Below are 22729 nucleotides of genomic sequence, written 5' to 3'. Positions count from 1 at the left end.
GCTTATCTTTTGAAAGATACGCGTATTTCGTCTACTACTTGCAGACTTCATCGGTGCCCAAGTGGTGTTGAACGGAATTTAATACTCAAAGCTCTTCATGATTTTGTTGGATTATCATAGCAACAGTTGCACATTCGTGCAATTTTAAATAGTGACAATTTAAAAAATGATAACGTCTTAAATTTTACAGATGCGTAGGCATATTTCTGATCGATTGGTGATAAAATTATTGAAATTGGTCCAGGGGCAGCTGAGTTATTAACGTTCAAAATCTTTCATAATTTTGTTACATGTTCCATTTTTGGTTTTCACAAAGTGTACCCCCATATAAAAATCACAAACGTAGTCAAGACGTCAAAAATCTAAAATGTATTCCTAATTTTTTAAATTTTCAACAATCGAGATTTTAAGTCCTAGACGCATTCAATTTTGTTTTATGTCCATAATCATTCCATCTGGGAGTATTTTCCTCGTGTCATAATAATGAGATTTTTTCCTTAAACTGCAATCTTGAAAACTTGTCTTGATCCCAGAGTTATGATTCTTTTTCTATGTTTAAGGTGTTACAGAAGATTCTATTCTTGGGATGAATTAGCAAAGTAAAAAGACGACAAATTCATTATAGCGACTACAAAGAAGAGAAGAATCTTTTATTAATATACTCATCGCTAACTTAGATCTATGTACATTTAATTCTAGACTGCTATTCTTCATGTTGCTAAATGCATCGCTTCATATATATCCTAGATCTTCAAAAATGCTGTCCTAAAATTGAAAAACAAAATTTGTCTAAAATCGGTACTTTGAACATTTTACTCTGTGTCTCAATTTCCCGATCTAATAACGGCCCATATTACCGATCCTCGGTGAAGCGACTCCCATTTGATTTACACGGCGATCACTTCACCGTGAGTGACAACTGGTCATTTCACTTCGTTTTCACCGTGAAGTGACACCCGTAAAAAGGGCCAACAAATTCGTGATCTGCAGAGTGAGGAAATGGAGGTTAGAATTGGAACCTGCTCTTGTTTATTCAATTCATACTTATTTTTCTTTTACAAATTTATGTGATCCTTAAATCATTTGTTTTATTTAAAAAAAAAAGCATGAACAATACCGGAATAGCGGATGATTGGAACTATATCTTTCCGATCAATAAATGTTACTACTGGTCACTTTTTTATTGTTTAAAGGTCACTATTTGGTCACTATTTTCGTAAGTTTAGTCACTAAAGTCACTACTATTACATCACATACCCACTACAAGCCCTGACAGAATCTTTTAGTTCTACTGATATTTATCAGTTTCAAGTAATGTTTTGAGATTTTTGAACGTTTTACGACAGGTTATTGAGGTCAGGGCAACGTCAAATAAGGATTCATCCTTGTTCCCGTCATACAGTAGGTATCCCTTCCAATTGACGAAATTAAGTGAGAAGGGAATCTGCTTTTTAACATCCATGTATGCACATCGCACAAAGATGACTTCTAAATTAATTCTCCTTTCCACAAGTACCGGTGAATTTGATAAAGAGCCACACATTATTGAGATCAGTGATGCAAAATATCATGACACTCACGTGACACTCGTCTTCGCATCAACCGACTATCACTGACAGATCGTTTTGTCACGCAGTGAGAGTTAGAGCCATGGCAAACAACAATCACCAGTAATGGTCGCTGCTCACAAGCAAAACTTTACACTTGCTGCTGATGATGAAAAGCACAACGAAAACAATGAAGACTTCTGCAGTACGATCATGAGAAAAAGCGAAACGACAGAACAAAATGAAAACAATGCCTTCGCATTCCAAGTTCGTCTCGGCAGGCGCGACTGTGTGAGTTACAAACAAAGCAGGCAACATTAAACGGAAGCTGTTGGGCTCACTCACCAACACACTCACATATGCAAGCAAAGCAGCAACTGCTTCTAAACGAGCACAGATGAGTGTCGTGATTGTCGGGAATGACCAGATCGGTGATGAATCACAACAGAAGACAACATTCACCAGTTGCTTTTTACTTCTTTCGTCAACTTGATGGATGGTCATGGAGAGAGCTTCGACGAGCACATTGATAGGAATGTACAAAGCGTTACTACCATCAGCTGTTAGGCGATCGTGATTGTGATAGGTCGCAACTCTGATTGAGATATTGTTTAAAATCTAACACTGCTTCTTGATTCCAAATTCGTCCTACGAGTTTCAATTGCGTCCTAACGCATTGAAACGCCATTAAATTTTGTTCGTCCTACGGATAAACGTAGAAAAAGGGGATTCGTGCTTCTTTTGTTTTGAGAACAATATTCACACAACACGCGCTAATAGGCTTTATGTTTTAGATTGTGAACTAACGCACTGTGTATTTGTGTACGGTGAAATCATTGATTATACTGATGTTTTCTGCTCGATAGAACGGAAATAGACGATTACGACGAAATAGCGCTCTACCCTACGCTTAAAAGAAAATTATAAGCTATATTTAAATGTTCAAGCAGAAGATAAAACAGGTCTATGAAAAATGCTATTTGGCTAGCATTTTTTCAAATTTTTCGTATTTGTGTTTTCTCAGAAATTCTAACCAAAAATACAATTCTCTTCCGATTTGGTTGACAACCTGGATTGTCGAACAGAATTTAATGAAGATGATGGGAAAAATATCAAAAGATTCGAGCTGATATTTTTTCAATTATGCTTATTTGGTCAAAAACATCTGTTTTGTAATCCTTCGTACTATATAATTCCGCGCTGGTTGCGTGTAAACAAATGAATGTTTCTGAAAATATCCTTTCTGCGGAAACCTCCTCGATATGACACGATTGACTTGTACATGTATGTACATAGCATCAGCGTTCTAACGAGATTGAAAATTTTTGGTTGACTGTTGATTATTTGTACAGCTTTTGATTGTAGATATCGAGAAGCACTTCACACCTATTCTAGGAAGCTATCCGACTGAAAGGTGATGCATGCGGTTCAACCGATACTTGTTTGCAAAACAGAAGCTTCAACAAGCCTACACTGGAAAGGGGAATTAAACGTTTTCGGTACTATTCATCCACGTTAAATTCGAGTAATTTTAGACCCGACATTGAAAGCTCCCAATGTCCTCAGTTCACAAAAAAAAACCATAGTTGATCATTAAATCCCAGTTTGCACAAGCATGACTCTGTATAATCCAACTCGAATTAACCTTTTCCTTCGTCACTCGACGATCACACCTCCAAGTCACAGCACAAAATGTTGTATAAATTAAGATGAAAATCCCTAAACCGCATCCATCATTAGCACCAAACCACCTACTCATCCAACTCATCATCATCATCATCATCTGTAGATAGTGGCTTTGTGCGTTGTTATCGCTGTCCCAGCTGCTGCCGACCGGCGCCTGTCAGGAAAAATCTCAGCTCTGCTGACGAAGCTGTATGTAAATGTAGCACCGTGATGCTGCTAACTAGAAGTGTTGACGTTGAAATCACTCCACACGTCAGTCGGGCTCGGTCGTCGCCCGGGTGTAATGTGATATGTTCATGTTGTAATATGATGTGTAGGAAATTTGCAAGAGTTATGACGTGCTGGGTGACACTACACTTGGTGTTGTGGCATTCAACAATAATATTATGTAATATATTAGCTAAAGTAACAACAAGCTTCGAGTACGAGCTCGGCATACCGCTGGTGATAAATTCAGTAGCAACCAATTGCGGAAGATATTAATAACTAGGTAGAGGGGTACCTGTTGTTTTCGTGTAATGATATAACTTCACACTGTGGCTGACGGGCGAAAAGTTTATAATTAATTTCTGTCGAGAGGATTTGGAGGCTTAGGAAGAAAAAGTTACTCCGTTCGAGGAGTTTTGTTCATATGCTGGCGGAAAGTTAGTTCTAATTAATTGAGTTTCACGAATTTCAATGTCATTTGTCGACTTAGTGGACCAGTTTGAGTTTGAATTTGACGCGAGAAATTTCACTCACTGCCAAAACCTGTTTTACATCGTTAAGCTTTTGCATTACAACAATTCAATTTCGAACTCACGTTTTTTTTTAATTTCTGGATCCATAACCACCAAACAACACGAACGATTCAATCAGAAGCAGATTAAAATCCTGACAGCAAATAACTGTGTTTCATTCAACTGTAAACGATAAATATAACATCAATCCAATAATTTAATCCATCACGAATTGTTCTGTTTCCATTGCACTGAAGTATGAATGCCGAACTTTACCGACCCGCAGCGGAAGAGCAATAAACCTATGGCAAATATGTATTGTTTTTTCGATTTAATCCTTGATGCACAAGTGGAAGTGATGCGGTCGCTTACACTGGGGCTTCGATTGATTCGGTTCGGTTGGAAGGGGTGGGAAACTTTTAATATGTTACTGGTGCCGGTTCATCGCACAGCGAATGTGGATTTAGTCACAATTAAAATTATACGATTCCAGGATGTTTGGCCTACACTGCTAATGGCTGTCTATATGTAGGTGGTATTTGATTTTCGAAGCAATTTATTAATTAAATACCCGATTTGCAAACGTTGTTATCGGAAATTGATATTGGGACTAGCTGGGTTTTCATCCTAAATTTGGTTAATCATATCTTTCAAAAGAATCAATCTAAATATCAAAATTTGCATGGAAAGCTCGTGTCACGTAAAGGAGACCCGAATATATAAAAAAACCTATATACAAACATGTTTTTTTTTAAATATTCAAAGTGAAAAATCTCCGCGTACATCGTACGGGTTAGGCAAAGAGTTTGACTTGCACTGTCGCATTAATGGCCCTTCGCTCATTTTCATCTTCTATTCAATTTTCATACTGCCGTACTCTAACGGAACTATCTACCTACCCTCTTCTTAGATCATTCTCTAGCTATTAAATTAGCACACTAAAGCTTCATGTTAGATAGCATTTCCAACGAACTCTGATATTTTGTTTTTATATTTTACTAAGGAAAATTTACGAGTTAAAAAGTTTTCTATGTCATCATGGTACAAAGGTTGGACTCAAAAAAACCGCAATAATCAATATGTCGATGTTGTTTAGAGTCAAAACATTATTCATGATGTGGTAGAAAAAATATTTTTGTATGCACAAAATACATACAAAGAGGAATCCAATAAAAAAAAAATCAGTTTTCCTTAGGATCCTGAGAAAATGTACGAGTACAATATTTAGTTTCAACCCATCATGAAAAAAATAGTTGTGCACTTAATAATTTAAAAAAATCGTATCTCTTAAATGAAAAAAAATACATCGCTGATTTTTTTGATATGTTGTGTACAAAAGCCTAAATTTTCAAAGAAAAATATAAAAACGTGTTACGCCCATTGTTTACAAACCATGAAAACTATAAAAAAAATACAATCAAAGCTCTTCTATACAAAACTCCAATTTTTAAAACTTTTTATATTTTGCTGAAAATAACCTTTCATTTGATATTTTGATCATTCAAATCAGTGGTACAAAAATTATTTTTTGGACCACCCTAACATGGAAATGGACACCAAAATAAAAAAAATAATAAATACTAGTATATATGGGTCATTCCAGCTCAAGTGGGTACACCACCTGTGGTCGATGTCACCGATTTGAGCCAAACTTACCACTACAGTCTGTTATTTGAAATTAGCATCTTCAACTATGCAAAACGCTTATTTTGGCATTCTGAAAAAAACACCTTTTTACCCTTCTTACAAAGAAGGGTATAGATATCACTTGAAAAACCGACTATCGATCCGAGGCGAGCGATCCGACGAGATCGGAACATGTCTGTGTGTGTGTGTGTGTGTGTATGTGTGTATGTGTGTATGTGTGTATGTGTGTATGTGTGTGTGTATGTAACGAAATGAATGCGCTCACGTTTCTCAGCAACCGCTCAACCGATTTGGACAAACTCGGCGCCAAATGATAGGTCTTGGGGTCCCATTGAACGCTATTGAACGGTTTTGGAATCGGTGAACCGGTTCCGGAGATATGGCCGGAATAAGATCCGGTGAATATAGGCCTTCACGCTGGATTTAACGGAAAACGTATCAAAACCATCATGCGACACATCAAATTACTACAGAATTCAAAAATAAGATCAATGCAAGTCGTGTTAAGTGTTCCAGACCACATTGGACACACTTGGACATGTTCTGGGTACCCCGGGGAAGTTGCTTGAATATGAATTGAATTAAAACCTATTAAATCACATTAAAATACGATGATAAGGTGATTGGTAGCCTCACCAAATAGACTACACCCGGATATATTCCGGGTACCCCCAGGCAGTGGCGTAGCGTCACTGGATGACACGGGGGTGGGGGGCTTGGTCACTGATAATGACAATAAAATAAATAAACTTGAATAAGTAAGAAGGGTCTGATCACACCATAGGTGGATAAATTCGGGTTTTTATTTTGCTATGAAGTGCCTCTCGGCTACAACCCAAGATTTTCGAGATTTTTAAAAATTTCAACTTTCAGAAGAGATTACTCCACCACCAAATAAGCTATTCGTGATCTTAGAACGTCAATTTGAAGGTTTTTGAATGTAGATTATTATAGGCGCATTCACAGTAAACAGACTGATTACCGGTAGGTAGCAAAATTGTCAAAAATGGCCTATTTTAACCATGGGCGGGTTTTTTTTATTTCTTAATATTTTGGGCTCAATTTTTCATCACACTTTGGAAACCCTTCTACTTGATGTGTTTCCAAGGGCAAACGTTTAAATTAGCTATAGCATTTTTCTAATAACCAGTACCGAAAATACCGATGTTTTTACATATCAGTACCGGTATTTTGGTACCCGAAAATCACCCGGTATTACCGGTAAAACTGGTACCAGTACTACCGGTACTACAACCCTAGTGATGTCAGATAACACCAGAGAAATTCGGAGCCTCGTATTTGCCGAAATTCGTGCTCAGTACGGACTCAGCTAAACCTTGAAACCTCGTCCCCGTACTAAATGTAAATTCCGTCCTGAGCGAGGCGCGGGGCGAGATTTTTCGAAAGTATGAGAGGGAGAGAAGTAATAGTTGTCTCTCTCATTCCAACGCAAAATTTGCTCCGCTCTGCTAATGCACACTCAACTCTGAATACACCTTAAGTGTACCATGTACAAGACGCTGTTATGATAGGTAGTTTTCCTTGCTTGAGGAAGACCTACAAGCACTCGATGTTTTCGAACGACGCCTGTTTAATATTAGGATCATCTTTGAGGAACATAATTAAAAACAAGCAGGTGTTTGCCTCGAATCCGACCGGTACAAGACGCAGAGGAGCTCAGCGAGCTAAGTGGTTAGACTAGTGTTTTCTATCCAAAATCAGCATTTATCAAACATTTCGTGTCACAATTCCCAGAAATCAGGGAATCGGCATGTTTTAGATAGAGATGGTCTAGTATAAGAGAAGAGCGGACTTGCGGTTTTGAGTCAAACGAACTGTCAAAGCCAGAGCCAATCGAGCAGCGCGCCTATCTTGATTGCATTGGCAGTGTTGCTAGAAATCACCTAGGCATAGGTTGCCAAGGTAGTTTGTTTTGAATCCGCTTGGCTTCTCTCTTATACTCTAGTTTAGTTTTAGCAAATGCATAGTAAATACAAAAGTAGATCACACCACACGGGAAACCACTTCTGGGAAATTCGCTTTATGTTTTGGGGGAAGTCGGAAAAAGCTTTCGTAGGAGTTAGAAGGAGCCTTTGAAATATCTGGGAGAAACAGGCAGAATCTTCTGGACAGCGTGTCTACTAATTTTGCATAATAGAATTCCCTGAGTTTTCCAGGTTTTATACTATTGAAATATTTCAGAAAGTGCCCAACAATGCTCCTTCTACTTGCATGACAAGCTTTCATTGTTGTTTTCATTGAAGCATTACTCAGGGAACAATGTTAAACATCATTTTTGTACATGGTATTGTAACTAATCTTATATGTGCTTCATTTTGATTTGGGATAAATGTTTGAACTATGGCTCGGGATTTCCACTGTGGCGTGCTTCTATTGTGACATACCCATACGTATTTTTGTAGTGCGACAGAATGGAAACGTGTGAGTGTAGGAGCCAGGGCGTCACAATATCAGCTTCAATCGACTTTCTTTTTCTGTTAAAGTCGAACAGCTTCACAGCATTCTAGAACCTCAGTCGGCGTGCACAAACAAATGTTCAATCGCTTGTCTCTCTTTCTCCCGTCGCTCCATTGGTCTTTATTTCAAGCTTCTGTGAAACGGATGAGTGAAAGAGCGCTCGGCTTTGATAGTTTTCTCTTTCATGAAACACATCAATAGAGGTTTCATGACGTATATGACGGAAAATGAAATTATATATTTAAAGCATTTCTCACGTGAATACACTTGAAGATTACACGTAATATTTTTAATTTATCTTCCATCCATATATTTATCTAAAAAAAATGATCGAAAACGGGACATAACGCATTTTAAACAAATTGAAAGAGCGGTGATAGAGTGTTCGTGAAAGGGGATTGAAAGCCATAATGAGGTTTCGTTTAATTAGAAAATCGACGTTAGTTACATTGAAAGCGATGAGCAAAGCAACGACGAGAAGTTCCACAGCCAGCCTTTCCTTCTAAGCGTCCTGCTTTTTTATTTTCGTTTCTTGCTGATAGTCTAGCTAGGCGTTGTAGAAATGAAGCGTCGAACACGTATGTATGAGAGAAACAAAACACGAGTTTATTTTAGAGCTTCGAAAATGTAGAGCCCTGGTAGGAGCATATACCCTATGTAATTTAAAAATCAGCTAGGAAACTAACTTCAAAGTGAAGCATTTTAGTCACTTGAAGGTGTCACCTGGGTCGATCTAAGCTATAATAAATATAGATCAATGTCAAAATTACTTGAAACACGTTAAATTTTAGATAACATAGCAGTTTAGGTACTTAATAAAGCATGAGTTATGATTGATTAGGATTAGATTTCAATTATTTATTAAATTAGACTAATGAGATATCATAATCATCAAACGAACTTAAATAAGAATATTTAGACAGCCTAATAACATTAAGTAGATAAACAAAAGAGTTGGAATGCGGGGGGTCAGCTTAGGAAGGCAACTAGCTTTTAAAGCAACTGGCAACTAGCCTTTTCATATATTATCTGTTTATTTTGATGATTGCTTTAAAATATCAATTTGGTATATATGTGAAAGGATGAACCAGTGGTAGATGGATTTTCGGTATCTTTATATTTTGCAGCACAAATCTAGTACTAAGTGTCATTTGCTCAAAACCCCTCAATAACCGACCTCTTCAATCCCTTCCTTTTCCCATGGCGTTCAAGTGGTCCGCATATACTATTCAGCCATTACCCATCCTTTATCCTCGGCTTTGGATTGACTTGCGCTCCCATTGCCCCACCAAACGCTGCAAAATGAAAAATGAGAAATTCCCAAGGAATTATTCTCGGGATTCCTTCTAAATTCAAAAAAATGCTCTTCAAAATGCCATAGGAATTAATTTTTAACTCCCCTAATTATTTCCTTGAAATTTTTCTCCAAATTTTGTAAGAATATTCATCGTTAAATTATGATCAGAAATGTGAAATGTGCAATTTCAACCGGATGTTTTTGCAAAATTTCCTTTAAATGATTCAGGGTTCCTTTGGAATTCTACGCAGAACTACATTGGAATTCTCCTTAGGTTTCATCTGAATTTTGAAGTTCATCAAAAGTACCTCGAAAGTAATCACTAGATTCGACTTGAAATTTCCGTCACAATTCTTCCCAGAGCTTCCTTGGAATTATCCTCCGAATTCCTTTGAAATTATACCTAAGGTTCAATGAGAATGCTCATCAAACTCTTTCATGAAGCTTCGGGATATTTATTTTCTTGATTTGTTTTCTGTCGATTTTGTTTTCCGTACTGAGTATCAATGCTACCGACGCCAGGAAGGCAGCTTCCACACCTGAACCCTACCTATCGATCCATAAACTCATAGCCCGGGGACAACGCCTCCGGGGAATTTTCGAGTAATGATATGTTTAAAAATATGAAAATTTATAATAATTTATTCATATATTATGTTTACGAGATTCAAAATAGTCGAATTTTAGCTCAAATATGAATGATTGACTATAACAATCAATTATGCAAATTTTCATGCAAACCGGAGAAGGTCGAGTCTAAGTTAATTTATGCTCTAAAACAAATCGACGATCGAAGTAATTTTTCACTAATGCTTCTTCTTCTTTGTCTAAGCTTTTTACGCTTCTGTAGCGAGCGTTTTTCCGGATCTCCGTTTTCTAAATGCACTTCCACAGTTATTAATTAAGAGCTTTTTATGCCGCCGCCTTCGATTTGGTAATACCGTGCCTTTACTGACTAGAATATCTGAGGCCCCTTGTTAATAAATTCACTTACTTCTATTTGCAAACTTATCGTTGAGCTATTCTTTCAGATTGAACTGCCTGCTCTGAAAAATCCACGCGAAATCTTCCTACAGAATGCTGCAGTATACTGTATACGTATTCAACTGCTCAAGACCTCTATATGAACTGACTGCAGTATAAACTAGATAACAAATTTTAACAGCTGAAAAGTGTGGTCCTAATCACTTGTTTTCCAAAATTGGGATTTCCCGCTGATATGCTCGGTCGATAAGGGATTTCCCCTCCCAGTTATCAGCCTAACGTGACACCATATAGGTTATCGAGCTCGTTTATGACGTTTCCGAAAAAGGAAAGAGCTAGAAAGTAATTTTCAGTAATACACGTTTGCTGACTCAATCAGAGCGTGATGGTAGAATTTGTGATAGAAAACAACGAAAGAGGTGCCGCCTTATCACACCTGTACCCGAGCAAAGGATTATCCCAAATTGATAACAAGTTCTGAAATCCGGTTATCAAGATTTGATAACTGAACATGTTATTACTGTGGTTGAATAAACAACCAACATAACAAAAATTATAACAAAAGAATACTTCTGGGGTATCACAAAAATAACTGATTTAGTTATCATTGTAAACATCTTGATAACAAATCCTGTGATCCATGCCAATTTTTTAAATAAAATTCCAAATTATTTAATCGATTTGGTATTAAAACCTTAGCTGAAATATGATTGGCAGTGTATTTTTTCTCACCATGTGGATAATATTTGAAGTTTTGTACTAACCTTGCATATTCTTTTATGATAATAAAATTAGTCGTGGTTGGTAACTAAATTAGTTATGCGATAACATTTGAAAACAAAATGATATCTGGAATAACAAGACTTGTTTTCAAGATGATATCAGGTTGTTATTTTACTTTGCTCGGGTAATTGTTAACACTTTGTCTGTACCTCTAAAATAAAGCTAAGTTCATTGAGAAAATCCTTCAAAACGGATATTAAATAAAATTAGAAAGATGTCTCAACTAAGAGGCAGACATATCAAGAAGTCTTAAGCATGAAAAAATCGTTTTAATGAATAATCAAAATTGCAAATAAATCCTCGGGTCATATTGATCCCAAGATACCGACAAAAGGTTAATTGAAACTTCAAGCCTAGGCTAGGGGGCACTTAAACCGCCCTCCGGTGATTGTTTGAGGTTCATTCATCAATTCGTCCTATTGTATGAACTCTTTCCAAATCGATTGTCGTGCTATAAAGATACGCCACCGCTATCAGCATCTGTGTTCAAAATGTTAAGCTCCTCTTTATGGCTATCTCTCCAGCTGGTTGAGATTAGCCGTTACCAATTCGCTGTGCTTCAGCATAATCCTTTGCAAATCGTCGAATCGTGGATGCTGATAAGACTTTTCGGTATAAAAAAGGCCAAGGGAATCAAATTTCAAATCAGTTCTTCAAAGTGACGGAAATGGAACTGTGGGCAAGCTTCATCTTGGTAGCTTTTGCCACTGTGGCATCGGCCCAATTCGATACCCATCAGTGGGCCGATCGTAACGGTATTGTGCATCTGTTCGAGTGGAAGTGGAACGACATTGCTGCCGAATGCGAACGGTTCTTGGCGCCGAAGGGATACGCCGGAGTGCAGATTTCTCCACCGACGGAAAACATCATCATCGGGGGAAGACCATGGTTCGAGCGCTACCAACCGGCTTCGTACCATCTGAACACCCGCTCCGGCACGGAAGCCGAGTTCGCCAGCATGGTGAGGCGCTGCAATCAGGTTGGCGTGCGGATCTACGCCGATATTGTCTTTAACCATATGTCTGACTATTCTGGACTAGGAACCGGAGGATCAGTAGTTGATGGATTAAACTACCCTGCTGTGCCTTTCGGACCGAACGATTTCAATCCGCATTGTGCGATTGAAGACTACAATAACGTGTATCAAGTCCGAAACTGCTGGCTGGTCAATATGCCGGATTTGGCTCTCGGAACACAATGGGTACGGGATCGTATAGTTGATTTGCTAAACAAGATCATCGGTTATGGTGTAGCTGGATTCCGTGTGGATGCCACCAAGCACATGTGGCCGGGAGATTTGGAACACGTCTTCAGTCGTCTGAACAACCTTAATACCAACCATGGATTCCCACAGGGAGCCAGGCCATTCATCACCCAGGAAGTCATTGATTTGGGCAGCGAAGCCATCTCCAAGTACGAATACACGCATTTAGGAACGGTGACCGAATTCCGCTTTTCGGCCGAGATTGGACGATCGTTCCGAGCCTACGACAGTCTGGCACATCTATCGAACTGGGGTGAACAGTGGGGATTCTTGCCATCGCACTTGGCTTTGGTATTCGTTGACAACCACGACAATCAGCGTGGTCACGGAGCTGGAGGCTCAAACGTTCTCACCCATAAGCTGCCCAAGAACTACAAAATGGCCAGTGCTTTCATGTTGGCCCACCCGTACGGTATTGTCCGCGTGATGAGCTCGTTCTTCTTCGACAACGGGGACCAGGGACCACCAATGGACGCAAACGGAAATTTGATTTCCCCATCGATCAACCCCGACGGAAGCTGTGGAAATGGATGGGCTTGCGAGCACCGTTGGCGTCAGATCGCGAACATGGTTGGGTTCCGCAATGCCGTACGCGGTACGGGGCTGAACGATTGGTGGTCCAACGGATCCCAGCAGATTGCATTCTGTCGCGGTGGAAGTGGCTTCGTTGCCTTCAACCTGGAGAGCTTCGATCTGAACCAGAGCATGCAGACTTGCCTGCCGGCTGGTACCTACTGTGACGTCATTTCCGGCAACAAGGAAGCTGGAGGCTGCACTGGGACTGTGGTGCAAGTGGGCGGCGATGGACGTGCCAACATTCACCTTCCACACACCAGCAATGACGGCGTTTTGGCTATTCATATTAATTCAAGATTGTGAGTTGGAATAAATGAGCTAATTGTTTTTACATTTTACATTAGTTACTTGGATAATCGTAAAGTCGTACAGGCTTTTGATAACATCGCCAACGCTCTTTTTTAAAACTGACATTTTCAAAATTTTATTGATTACTAATTTTTTGCAAATTTTTCATAAAATTAGTAATCAATAAAATTCAATAAAGATCAAAAATTTAATATCGCAAAAATATCGTCCACTGAGAAACAACAAAACTAAGATCCTTGATCCAGAAAAATATTTTAGATTCTGTGCAAACCCTGTTTTTTTAATTAGCTCGTCGTGGAAAATATTCCCGTTGTAATTTTAGCTAAGTTGAGTATAAACGCAATTTTTAACAAGCTTGTTAATTTACACCATATTTCTTGTAAATTCACATTAATTATCGTGTAAATTTCCACTGTTTCGGAACTATATTTTAACTAATTCTGATTTTTTTTGTCGGCTCCGTCATGTTTTTTTTTTAACAATCGAGCTTTACCAGGCCTCAGATAGCCTAGTCAGTAAAGCACACAATAACCAAACCGGAGGCGGTGGGTTCGATTCCCGGTCCGCTCGAGGAAATCTTTCGGGTTGGAAATTTTATCAATTCCTTGGGCATAGAATATCATTGAGATTGACACACAATATACAAAAATCATGCAATGGTGTTGGCATATACAGCTCTCAATTAAAAACGTTGAAGTGGATCTAGAACACTAAGTTGAGAGCCGGCAAAACGCTCGCTACATAAACGTAAAAATCCTAGCAGGAAGAAAAGTCTTACCAAATAAGCAAATTTGAAAAAAAAATCGTTTGAATTTCGGCGCTAAAACTAACATGGATTTTTAGTCGGAGTAGTTTTACCGCACCCGGGATCTTCAACAACTCCAAATTAAAAAAAAAAAATCAGTCAAACTAGAAGACCCTGTGTCTTTGGAAACAGATTTGAAGGTAGATAACGTTTTCAAAGTTGTTGAACAGATAAAAAGTGCTGTTCCCTAAAGTCCCCCCCCCCCCGAATGGAACATGTAACAAAATTATGAAAGATTTTGAACGTTAATAAGTCAGCTGCCCCTGGACCAATTTCAATAATTTCTTCACCAATCGATCAGATATATTTCTACGCATCTGTTAAATTTAAGACATTGTAATTTTTCAAAATGTCACTATTGAAAATTTAACGGATGTGCAAATGTTGCTATGATAATTAAAATTATCACCGATTGCCTGCGAAAACACACAGATTTCAAAGTTGAATTCCATCCGGTCTCTCCAAACGGTGTTTAATCAATCACCGCGTGGTCAGTGGTGATGTTCTGTAGTACACAACGATAGGCTGCCTGCAAGCAGCGAGCTGCAGCCCACCTAAGCATCCATAGAAGGAGGAAGAAGCCGCACCGCTATTGATCAGAATCAGCAGCTCTTCGTGAGTTGCTGTGGGCAAGCGCGTCTTACGAAAGAGTATAAACAGAGAGAACCCTGCTCAAATTCCTATTCCTACACAAAACACAAGCTCCTGCTGCAGTTAACAAATAAGATTTATTATATAAGACCACGTAGTCCTACGTCACCATTGCGTACAAACAACCTCATAGGGCTGTCCCTTGTAGAGCTCCACAGTATTTTTTTTTGATTCGAGACATAAACATGGACCTGGATGGCTATGAACATCAGCCAATCAAAGATCTTGTTTATACGAAATTCCTCGACATTTTTGTAAACAAAGTGTTCAGCATCAGCTGAGAATTCCAAAATGGCTGAACCTTTGCCAAAAATCTTGAATTGACCCAGCTTTCTTTTACTTCGGTCTATACAAGGTGTGGAGATCTAGCCCCCACTTATGTGTTGGTAGAAGGAAAAATCTAAACATTTCAGTAGACGATTAAAAAAAAACACGAAACTCTAGTATTAGTTCCATGGAATTGGCTCTCTTACGGATGTTTCGGATCTCCCGGACGACGGTCCCATAGCCATCCGCATCCATGTTATTTGTCATGATCCCAAATTCATTTTTATAATCTGTTCCTAATATTAAAAAATACCTACGGAGTTGAGGATCAGTTTCATGGATTTAACACTTTTACGGATATTCACGATCTTATGTTTACAACACAACCCAAAATTATTTTTTATATCACAATTCCAACTATTGAAAAACAGCGATCAGTTTCATGGATTGGTCATTTTAAGCTACATGTCATTGCAAACTTAAACGCTGGCCAGACTGAGCAGTTATAACATGTTATAACGGTTGTCAAATAATTGCAACACAGAAACCACCATCAAGATAGCGCTATAACATGTTATAACTCTGTAGTCTGAACAAGGCATTACCGTTACACGTTTTTCGGAGGGTTAAAGTGCCCCAATTTTCTCCGGAAATCTCTGCATTTATTAAATTTCTGTAAAGGCCTCCATAGAGAACTATTCTTTCGATTTTTTTAAAGTGATATGAACCGTAGAAACTTGTCTAAACTGCCTACATTAGGGTGGGTCAATTTAACAACCCCATGCTTCCCACTGCTCTTTCGATCTGCATTGAGGTCCCCAACAAGTGTGCCAAATTTGAACGAATTTGGTTATGATCTTGATTTGCGGGAGAACTTTAAAGTTTGTATGAGAAGCTGTATGGGAAACGGAACAAAACTATTGATTTGCTTATCAAAACTAAAAAAAGCTAAATTTTTACTAAAACTGGGACAGAGATTGAGATAAATTGTGCAAACCAACTTAGTTGAAGATCGTAAATCGATTCAACTTCTTCGCAAAAAAGCAAGCGTGTGATCTGCCATATAAAGTTGACCCACCCTACTTTCTACTTAGTTTTTGGATAGCCCCTTAGCTTACTTAAACTTCCCTGTACTTGTTATAATTTTCCAAAACTTTTGGAGAGTCTCAAAAAATACTCTCAATTGATTTTTCTAAAACATTCGGCCAAACAGCATTCGGTCAAATGGCCGGAAACCCTTTGCATGGTTTTGTACTTCTTATATTTTTTGAAAAACATTATTATGGATGAAAACAAAAACAGTTTCAAATTTCAGGCTTAGTATTTTTAATTTTCCTTGATTTGTTTTCCGTCGATCATGTTTTCTGTGCTGAGCACCAATGCTACCGACGCCAGGGAGGCAGTTCCCACACCTGGACCCTACCTATCGACCCATCAACTCATAGACCGGGGACCAACGGCTTTACTTCTCTTCCGAAGGGCGTGATCAGAGATTTTAAGCCTCAGAAAATCCTTGCGGCGCCGACTGGGATTGAACCCAGGTTTTTCGGGATGAGAGGCAATCACGCTTACCTAGAATTTGTATGCAGGTTGCACTTATTATAGTTATCATCAAGATTTTCAAGATTTGGGATGATAAAATACTTGTTGGACGTCCTCCTTTGGAGAAAAAATCGAAGTCGCAGGCCTATGCATGGGCATTTAAACTAAGACAACATTTAAAGAAGACTGTGCCAGAATCCATAGGTCAAATACAGTAGCGCTTCATTTGAGCAAAAATAAAAGTACCTACTGCATGCAAAGTTGTCAGTCTTCTTGATATGTAGTTTTCAATTTTAGCTTCTTTATAAATACACATAATATGCGCCAAACCTTGGCTGCCCTGTTTTACATTAATATCGTAAATCAGTGTGAGAATTTTACTAATTTGCAATCCCATAATACCGTCCCGTTAAAACTCATCCGTGAAATTTCCATCCGCTCCAACAATCGAATCCAAGCTACCGGAGGATTTATTTAGGACACCAACGACCGGGATTTCCAGTCGAGCAATTGCGTGATGAATGCCTTTGTACCATTCATAAAATTTTTATCCGAATGGTAGTCCCGTACCCGTTGTTTTCCGGTTCACTGGCTACCACCACCTACTACGTGGGTCCGAAAGGTCGCGGGAATCAGGATCGGCGAAATGCAAAATAAGTTTTCGCTCCGTCCGTCCGGGAGATAGATTACCGGTCGGTTGTTCTAAAATATTCGGTTTTCGGAAATTACCACTGACAAAGTGTGGTAGAACGAGTGGAATCGATTTTGCAATAATGCTGCTGCTGCTGCTGAGCAGTTCCAGGCTGATTAGCAAAAACAAAATGATTTTTTTGCTTCGACTTTCTCCGATTTGCATAGTTATTTGTTATGGCCAAACAGTCACATTTGTGACATCTGAGATAAAGTTCTAGAGACAGATAAATACGTTAAACTTTGCTTAGTTTTTTTTTTTATTATGGTCACTTTAACACTCTTGGGTCATTCGTGACTTGTCCGGGGGTGAGATTTGAACTCGTGACTTTGGCGTGATAGGTATGGATGTTAACCACTACGCCGGGGTCGCCCCCCAGATTTGTTTAGTAATTTTGAGCAAAAAATCAAAAAATCAAGAACAACATGTGAAAATGGCATACAAGTGTTTTGTAAACAAACCTTCTTATGCCTTTTACTCGCCACCTATATGACACCAACGCAAACTAGCAACTTTCCCCTTCCCGATTATGTTGTTGGTTTACGGTTGGCGAGAAAAGGCCCTACAAAAGTTTGTTTGCAAAAAGCTTGTAGCCCTTTTCACATGTGGCTCTTGAAATGTGTTAAAATCTTGAATATCTCAAAATGTCCTCGTTTAATTAAAATGCCCTTGTTTAATATATAATTTTAAAAAAGCTTATGAAGAATGCAAACTGTTTGAAGTATTTAAAAACTCGGATACATCAAAATTGACAACAAAAGTTTTTGGTAAAAAATTTGTATTTTTTGTTAGTACACTTGTTTGTTTATAGATAGAAATTTATAGAAAACGATCTAAAATGTTTAAAATATTGTTTCGCGTGAAAAAAATACACAAAAAGCCTACTAACAAAAAGTCGATTTTCAACCAATGTTTTAAATATTTAAAAAGCCAGTATTTTAAGATATTTATGTTTTTAAAACTTTTTAATTTTTTTTTCAAAATAACTGAACAAATTTTACAGTGTATATTTTTCATATAAAGTCTTTATTTTTTTCTACAATTTTGTCTAAGACATCATTTCGATCAGAAGTGACGTTTACGTACTAAAATTTATTGAATTATTCAAAGACGCCATTTTGAAAAAAAATAAATAAATACGAGATCCAAAATGGCCGAATTTTAGCACAAATTGTGAATGATTGCCCACAACAAACAATTATGCAAAGTTCCACGCAAACCTAACATGGTCGAGTCTTATCGATTCATCATTTGGCCTGGAACTGCTCTGCTGCCACTGGCGTTATATAAAATTTGCTAAATAAATTAGTACGCTTGAGCGAATGAATAATGGATCCTGTCGCTGACCGTTATGGCAAATATTATTTTATCGAAATTCCTCGTTTTTCCGCTTTTGACTTTGCTGTGCAATCAGTTAGTTCAGCTCTGTTCAATTTGTTCCAATCAGCTGCAATTAATTAGAAAATTACATTCGAAGCAATTGAAGGAGCACCTCTGCTGCAGCCACCATCCGAGAACTCATTAGGACAAAAATGAAACCGCTTCATTCAGCAAAGTGGGCATGAGTTTGCGTAAAATGGCAACAATTTTGCATTGGAGCAGCGCCACGTATGACATCACGGAGATTGAACTAATGTCAAGTTTGAAAACTTGCCTTCGACCGGGAAGGTGACTCTTTTGCGCATCAAGTAACCTCAGGTGACGGGTGATGACGGTGATCGACTCGTCGTAGTACGTTTCACGATGCGATGACCCAATCGTAAAATCGGTGTGTGGGTTTGGTCGAGTGTTTGCGATACTCTGCGCGGTGGAACACGGGAGACTTTTTTTTCTGTCGATACTGAACGAAGAATTTGGTCGAGAACAAGAGGAATGGTAGAAACTCATCTTCTGGAACGATCTGCTTTTGACGTATGCTTTGTGAATGATTTGAATTGTTAATTGTTGACGAACTACGAAAAGTGATTACCACTCGTAGCAATTATGTCCTAAATAAATAAAGGCCTAGGGTAAGGGTGCTTTTGTTCATTTGGAACAAAAGCACATGAAAAGACAGTTAGAGTGATTTTGATGATCTCTTGGAACTTTTTCGTCTGCCTTCAACTTTGTGTCCAAGCTCTTCCTTAGTTGTTAATAGAAAGTTTTCTCAGCCGTTTTTGAAACTCCAGGAAAGTCCAGGCACCACTGCGCAACTCTACGTACTCACAAGTCTCTTGAAAAACTGGGAACTCTAGATACTCATGAAAGTTCAGTAATTATGGGAACTTTCGTAACCATCGCAACTTTGAACCCGAAACTCTTCAGGACTCAAAGAACATACAAACATGTGCGAACTCCGTAGCATTCAGCACTCCGGTGATCTTGTAGGTCCGGGTGCTCCTGCCATTCTGTGAGTTCAAGAGTTATGTGTATCGGAATTCCGGGAGCTCCGGGAGTATCGAGTGCTTCTTTATTTTCTGGAGGATTATGGGGCTCCTCCTGAGGTGCTGGAAGTAAGGGGTGCAGAAGTTTCAAGGGTACTCGAAGATTTCCTGGGATTTCCAGAAATTGTTCTCAGTATTCCATGAGTCCACGAAGTCCCCTGCGAGAGCTACCAGTACTTGCAGCAAAGGTCAGGTTTGCAACTAAAATACTTGGTGTAATTCTCAGAACTCCGAAAATAATTGTAAAAATTATATTAATCTTATTGTTATTCGTATTTTTCGCATTTCATGCTTATTATTTATCGCATATTAGCTTATTGCGTGCTCTCAACTTAGCGTTTTAGATGCACTTCCACAGTTATTAATTGAGAGCTTTCGATGCCTGTAGCATTTTTACATTAGTATAATTGTGTGGCAAGTACAATCATACTGTATGCCCAGGTAAGTCGAGAAATTTTCCAACCCGAAAAATTCCTAGACTGGATCGGGGATCGAACCCAACCACCTCCAGCATGGTATTGCTTTGTAGCTGCGCCTTTACCGACTGAGCTAAGGAAGGCCTTAAAAGTTCTCGTCATGAGTCTCAAAAAAATCCTGAAATGCTAAAATGTCTGTAATTCCTTGGAGCAACCACGAACTTCTACAACTTTTACTACTAGTTACTAGAAACTACCAAAACATTGGATTACTCGATATCTATCCATTGCTAGCAACATTTTGATAATTGTTAATGTTTTTAGAGTTGGTGCACGGGTAGATTGAGCTATAGTTCAAAAAATCATGTAATCACTCGGAACTTCGAGAACTGCGAGAAATAATTTCGATTTTCAAAAAAATATCAGAATTTATTAAATTATTCTAAATATTTCTAGTAACCTATCTTAGCTTCGGGATTTTGAAACATCCCAACATAGAGTCCCAAAAACATTTCACCGAAATTACAAATCACCAAAATGTTGGATCATCAGAAACTCTACAAATCCCTGAAACTTCAGTACTGCCCTTAAGTACAAAAGACATTCCCGGAAATCGTAGATTTACTGAATATTTAGTTGCTACGAAAAACACTAGAAATTGTCGAAATTTTCGGAACTCGGAGAGCTTTCAGAATTGAGAGTGCTCCTGAAATAGCTTGCTCTCTCCGGAACTCCGGATGCTCCTGGATCTAACGTCCTGAACTGTCCCTAATCTCTGAGAGCTCTTCTTCTTCGTTTTCTTCTTCTAGGCTTTTAAAGCTTCTGTAGCACAGTTATTAATGGGTCACTGTATGCTATCCTCACTGATAGCATAACGCCCCTTTCCAAGAGGCGAAAAGTAAACCAGAAAAATTTTGTATGGAGATTTGACCATTTCATTAAAATAAACATATCCGGTTTTCTGCATACACAATAATTTGCCGTAACTTATTATTTTTACTAGTGACATCTGTTGGAAAAATCAGCCACACTATTTATCCATTGAGAGTTTTCTATGCAACCAATGGATGAACGTGTAGTGGCAAGCACAATGTACACTGGTCCAGGTTTGGTGTTAAACTAGGCCAAAAGTGGCTAAACATCATCTTAATAAAGATTAACAAATAAAAGTGGACCAGGATGGGAATATAATAGAAAAGTAACTTTTGTTTTAAATGTAGATGTTTGGTGTCTCGGTGAAGTGTTTGTGCTGATAAAGTTCCTTCTGTTTGTGGTTGTAAACGTTATGGTGGTCCTCAAATCAATTGATATTCTAAAACTAAATTTGTTATTTTTGAAAATAAAGACAAGTTTCTTAGCAAAACTTTAGCTGAAATAATTTAAAGCAATTTTGTTAAAGAAATATTTTATCTGTCTCTTAACATTCTCATTTTAGGGTATTTTTTAGAAATAAATTAGGGAGTACCTAAAAAAAATAGTTTTTTAGCTCTAAATATTTTGTTTCAAATTTATCGTGAAAGTTGCTTTGAAGTAACTTATAGAACTGGTTAAAATACTCATTTTTGTCACATAAAGTAAATCTATATATCTTAATGATCGATATTAACAATTCTCTTTATAAAATACGCCCTTTTCAAACGTTAATTACTCACCATGGCGCAAATACACACATATTTTCAAGTTAACATTTGAAAAGGCAGAGCTTGAAGTGCATTATACGAAAATATTGTAGATATGTTTTTGGTGACCTCAAATAAAAAAAAAATGATTGTATTTATTTTTTAAATAATAAGGTAACTCCTTTATAAAAAGATGATGACTTTCATGAGAAATTCGAAATAAAAAAGTGCTAAGTAACCAGAGTTCAACTGATGGTGATAATGATGATTGATGATTGAGACTACCACTCATGTAGCAAGGCGCCTGCACATAGCAAGGGGCAATCCAATCTGGACGGCTTGATCGAGTCCCACTGACAAATCATATTCAGCTTGGCGCTGTATGAAGGGCCAAAAACGGAGGGGTGGACCCGTAAGCAGAAACACCCACACGAAACCCACTGGGAACAGAATAAGAATCTCCTTCCAGCAACCAAGATCATATAATTCGCAATGGAACAAGCCCTCGTCCTGAAGGATGCCCCATGAGTGTGGAGAAGAGCCCGCCCTCTATCCAAGAAATGTTAGCAACGGGAAGTTGGCAATCCCACTCTCCCTATCCAAATCGCTTCAATCGGTTGCCCTGTTGGACCCTCCCTTCCCTTTTGTATATGTATTTAAGTGTATATTGTAATTTATATGTTTTATATAATGATGCATCAATAACAGTCACTTACCTTGATATCAACATTTTAGAATGATCTTACCATGTATAGTTTTTTTTCGACTGATGGTGGCTAGAAAATAGATAGCTGATAAACTTCAATTTTGATATAGTTTGTCAAAACTATTCAGTTATATATGTTAAAATTTATTGTTAATTATGGTTCAAGCTTGTAGCATTACTTTTCTGTGGATGCTTAACGTTTCAAGTCTGACTATATTTTATTTAAATCCTTAACATTAAGTAGGGTATCGACTACCTGGAAAAAACCTGGAAAATCAAGGAATATCAGGGATTTTTTATTTGGACCTGGAAAATCAGG

General features: G+C 38.1%; 2 protein-coding genes across 11 annotated transcripts in view; both read left to right on the top strand.

Moving 5' to 3' along the window:
* Positions 1–22729, top strand: part of CLIP-190 (Cytoplasmic linker protein 190) — a 289367-nt gene that overhangs the window by 96338 nt on the left and 170300 nt on the right. The gene's annotated exons all lie outside the window — the stretch shown is intronic.
* LOC135697925 (alpha-amylase 1-like) lies at positions 11784–13303 on the top strand. Its single transcript, XM_065217787.1, has one exon. It carries the CDS (start codon positions 11809–11811, stop codon positions 13282–13284), a length of 1476 nt encoding a protein of 491 aa, XP_065073859.1. The 5' UTR covers positions 11784–11808; the 3' UTR covers positions 13285–13303.

Source organism: Ochlerotatus camptorhynchus, unplaced genomic scaffold (assembly GCF_037179485.1).
Source record: "Ochlerotatus camptorhynchus isolate MF236.1 unplaced genomic scaffold, CSIRO-AGI_Acam_v1.1 ptg000080l, whole genome shotgun sequence".
NCBI classification, from domain to species: Eukaryota; Metazoa; Arthropoda; class Insecta; order Diptera; family Culicidae; genus Ochlerotatus; species Ochlerotatus camptorhynchus.
Note: the sequence above shows the minus strand (reverse complement) of the source record. Positions and strands in the feature narration are given on the sequence as shown.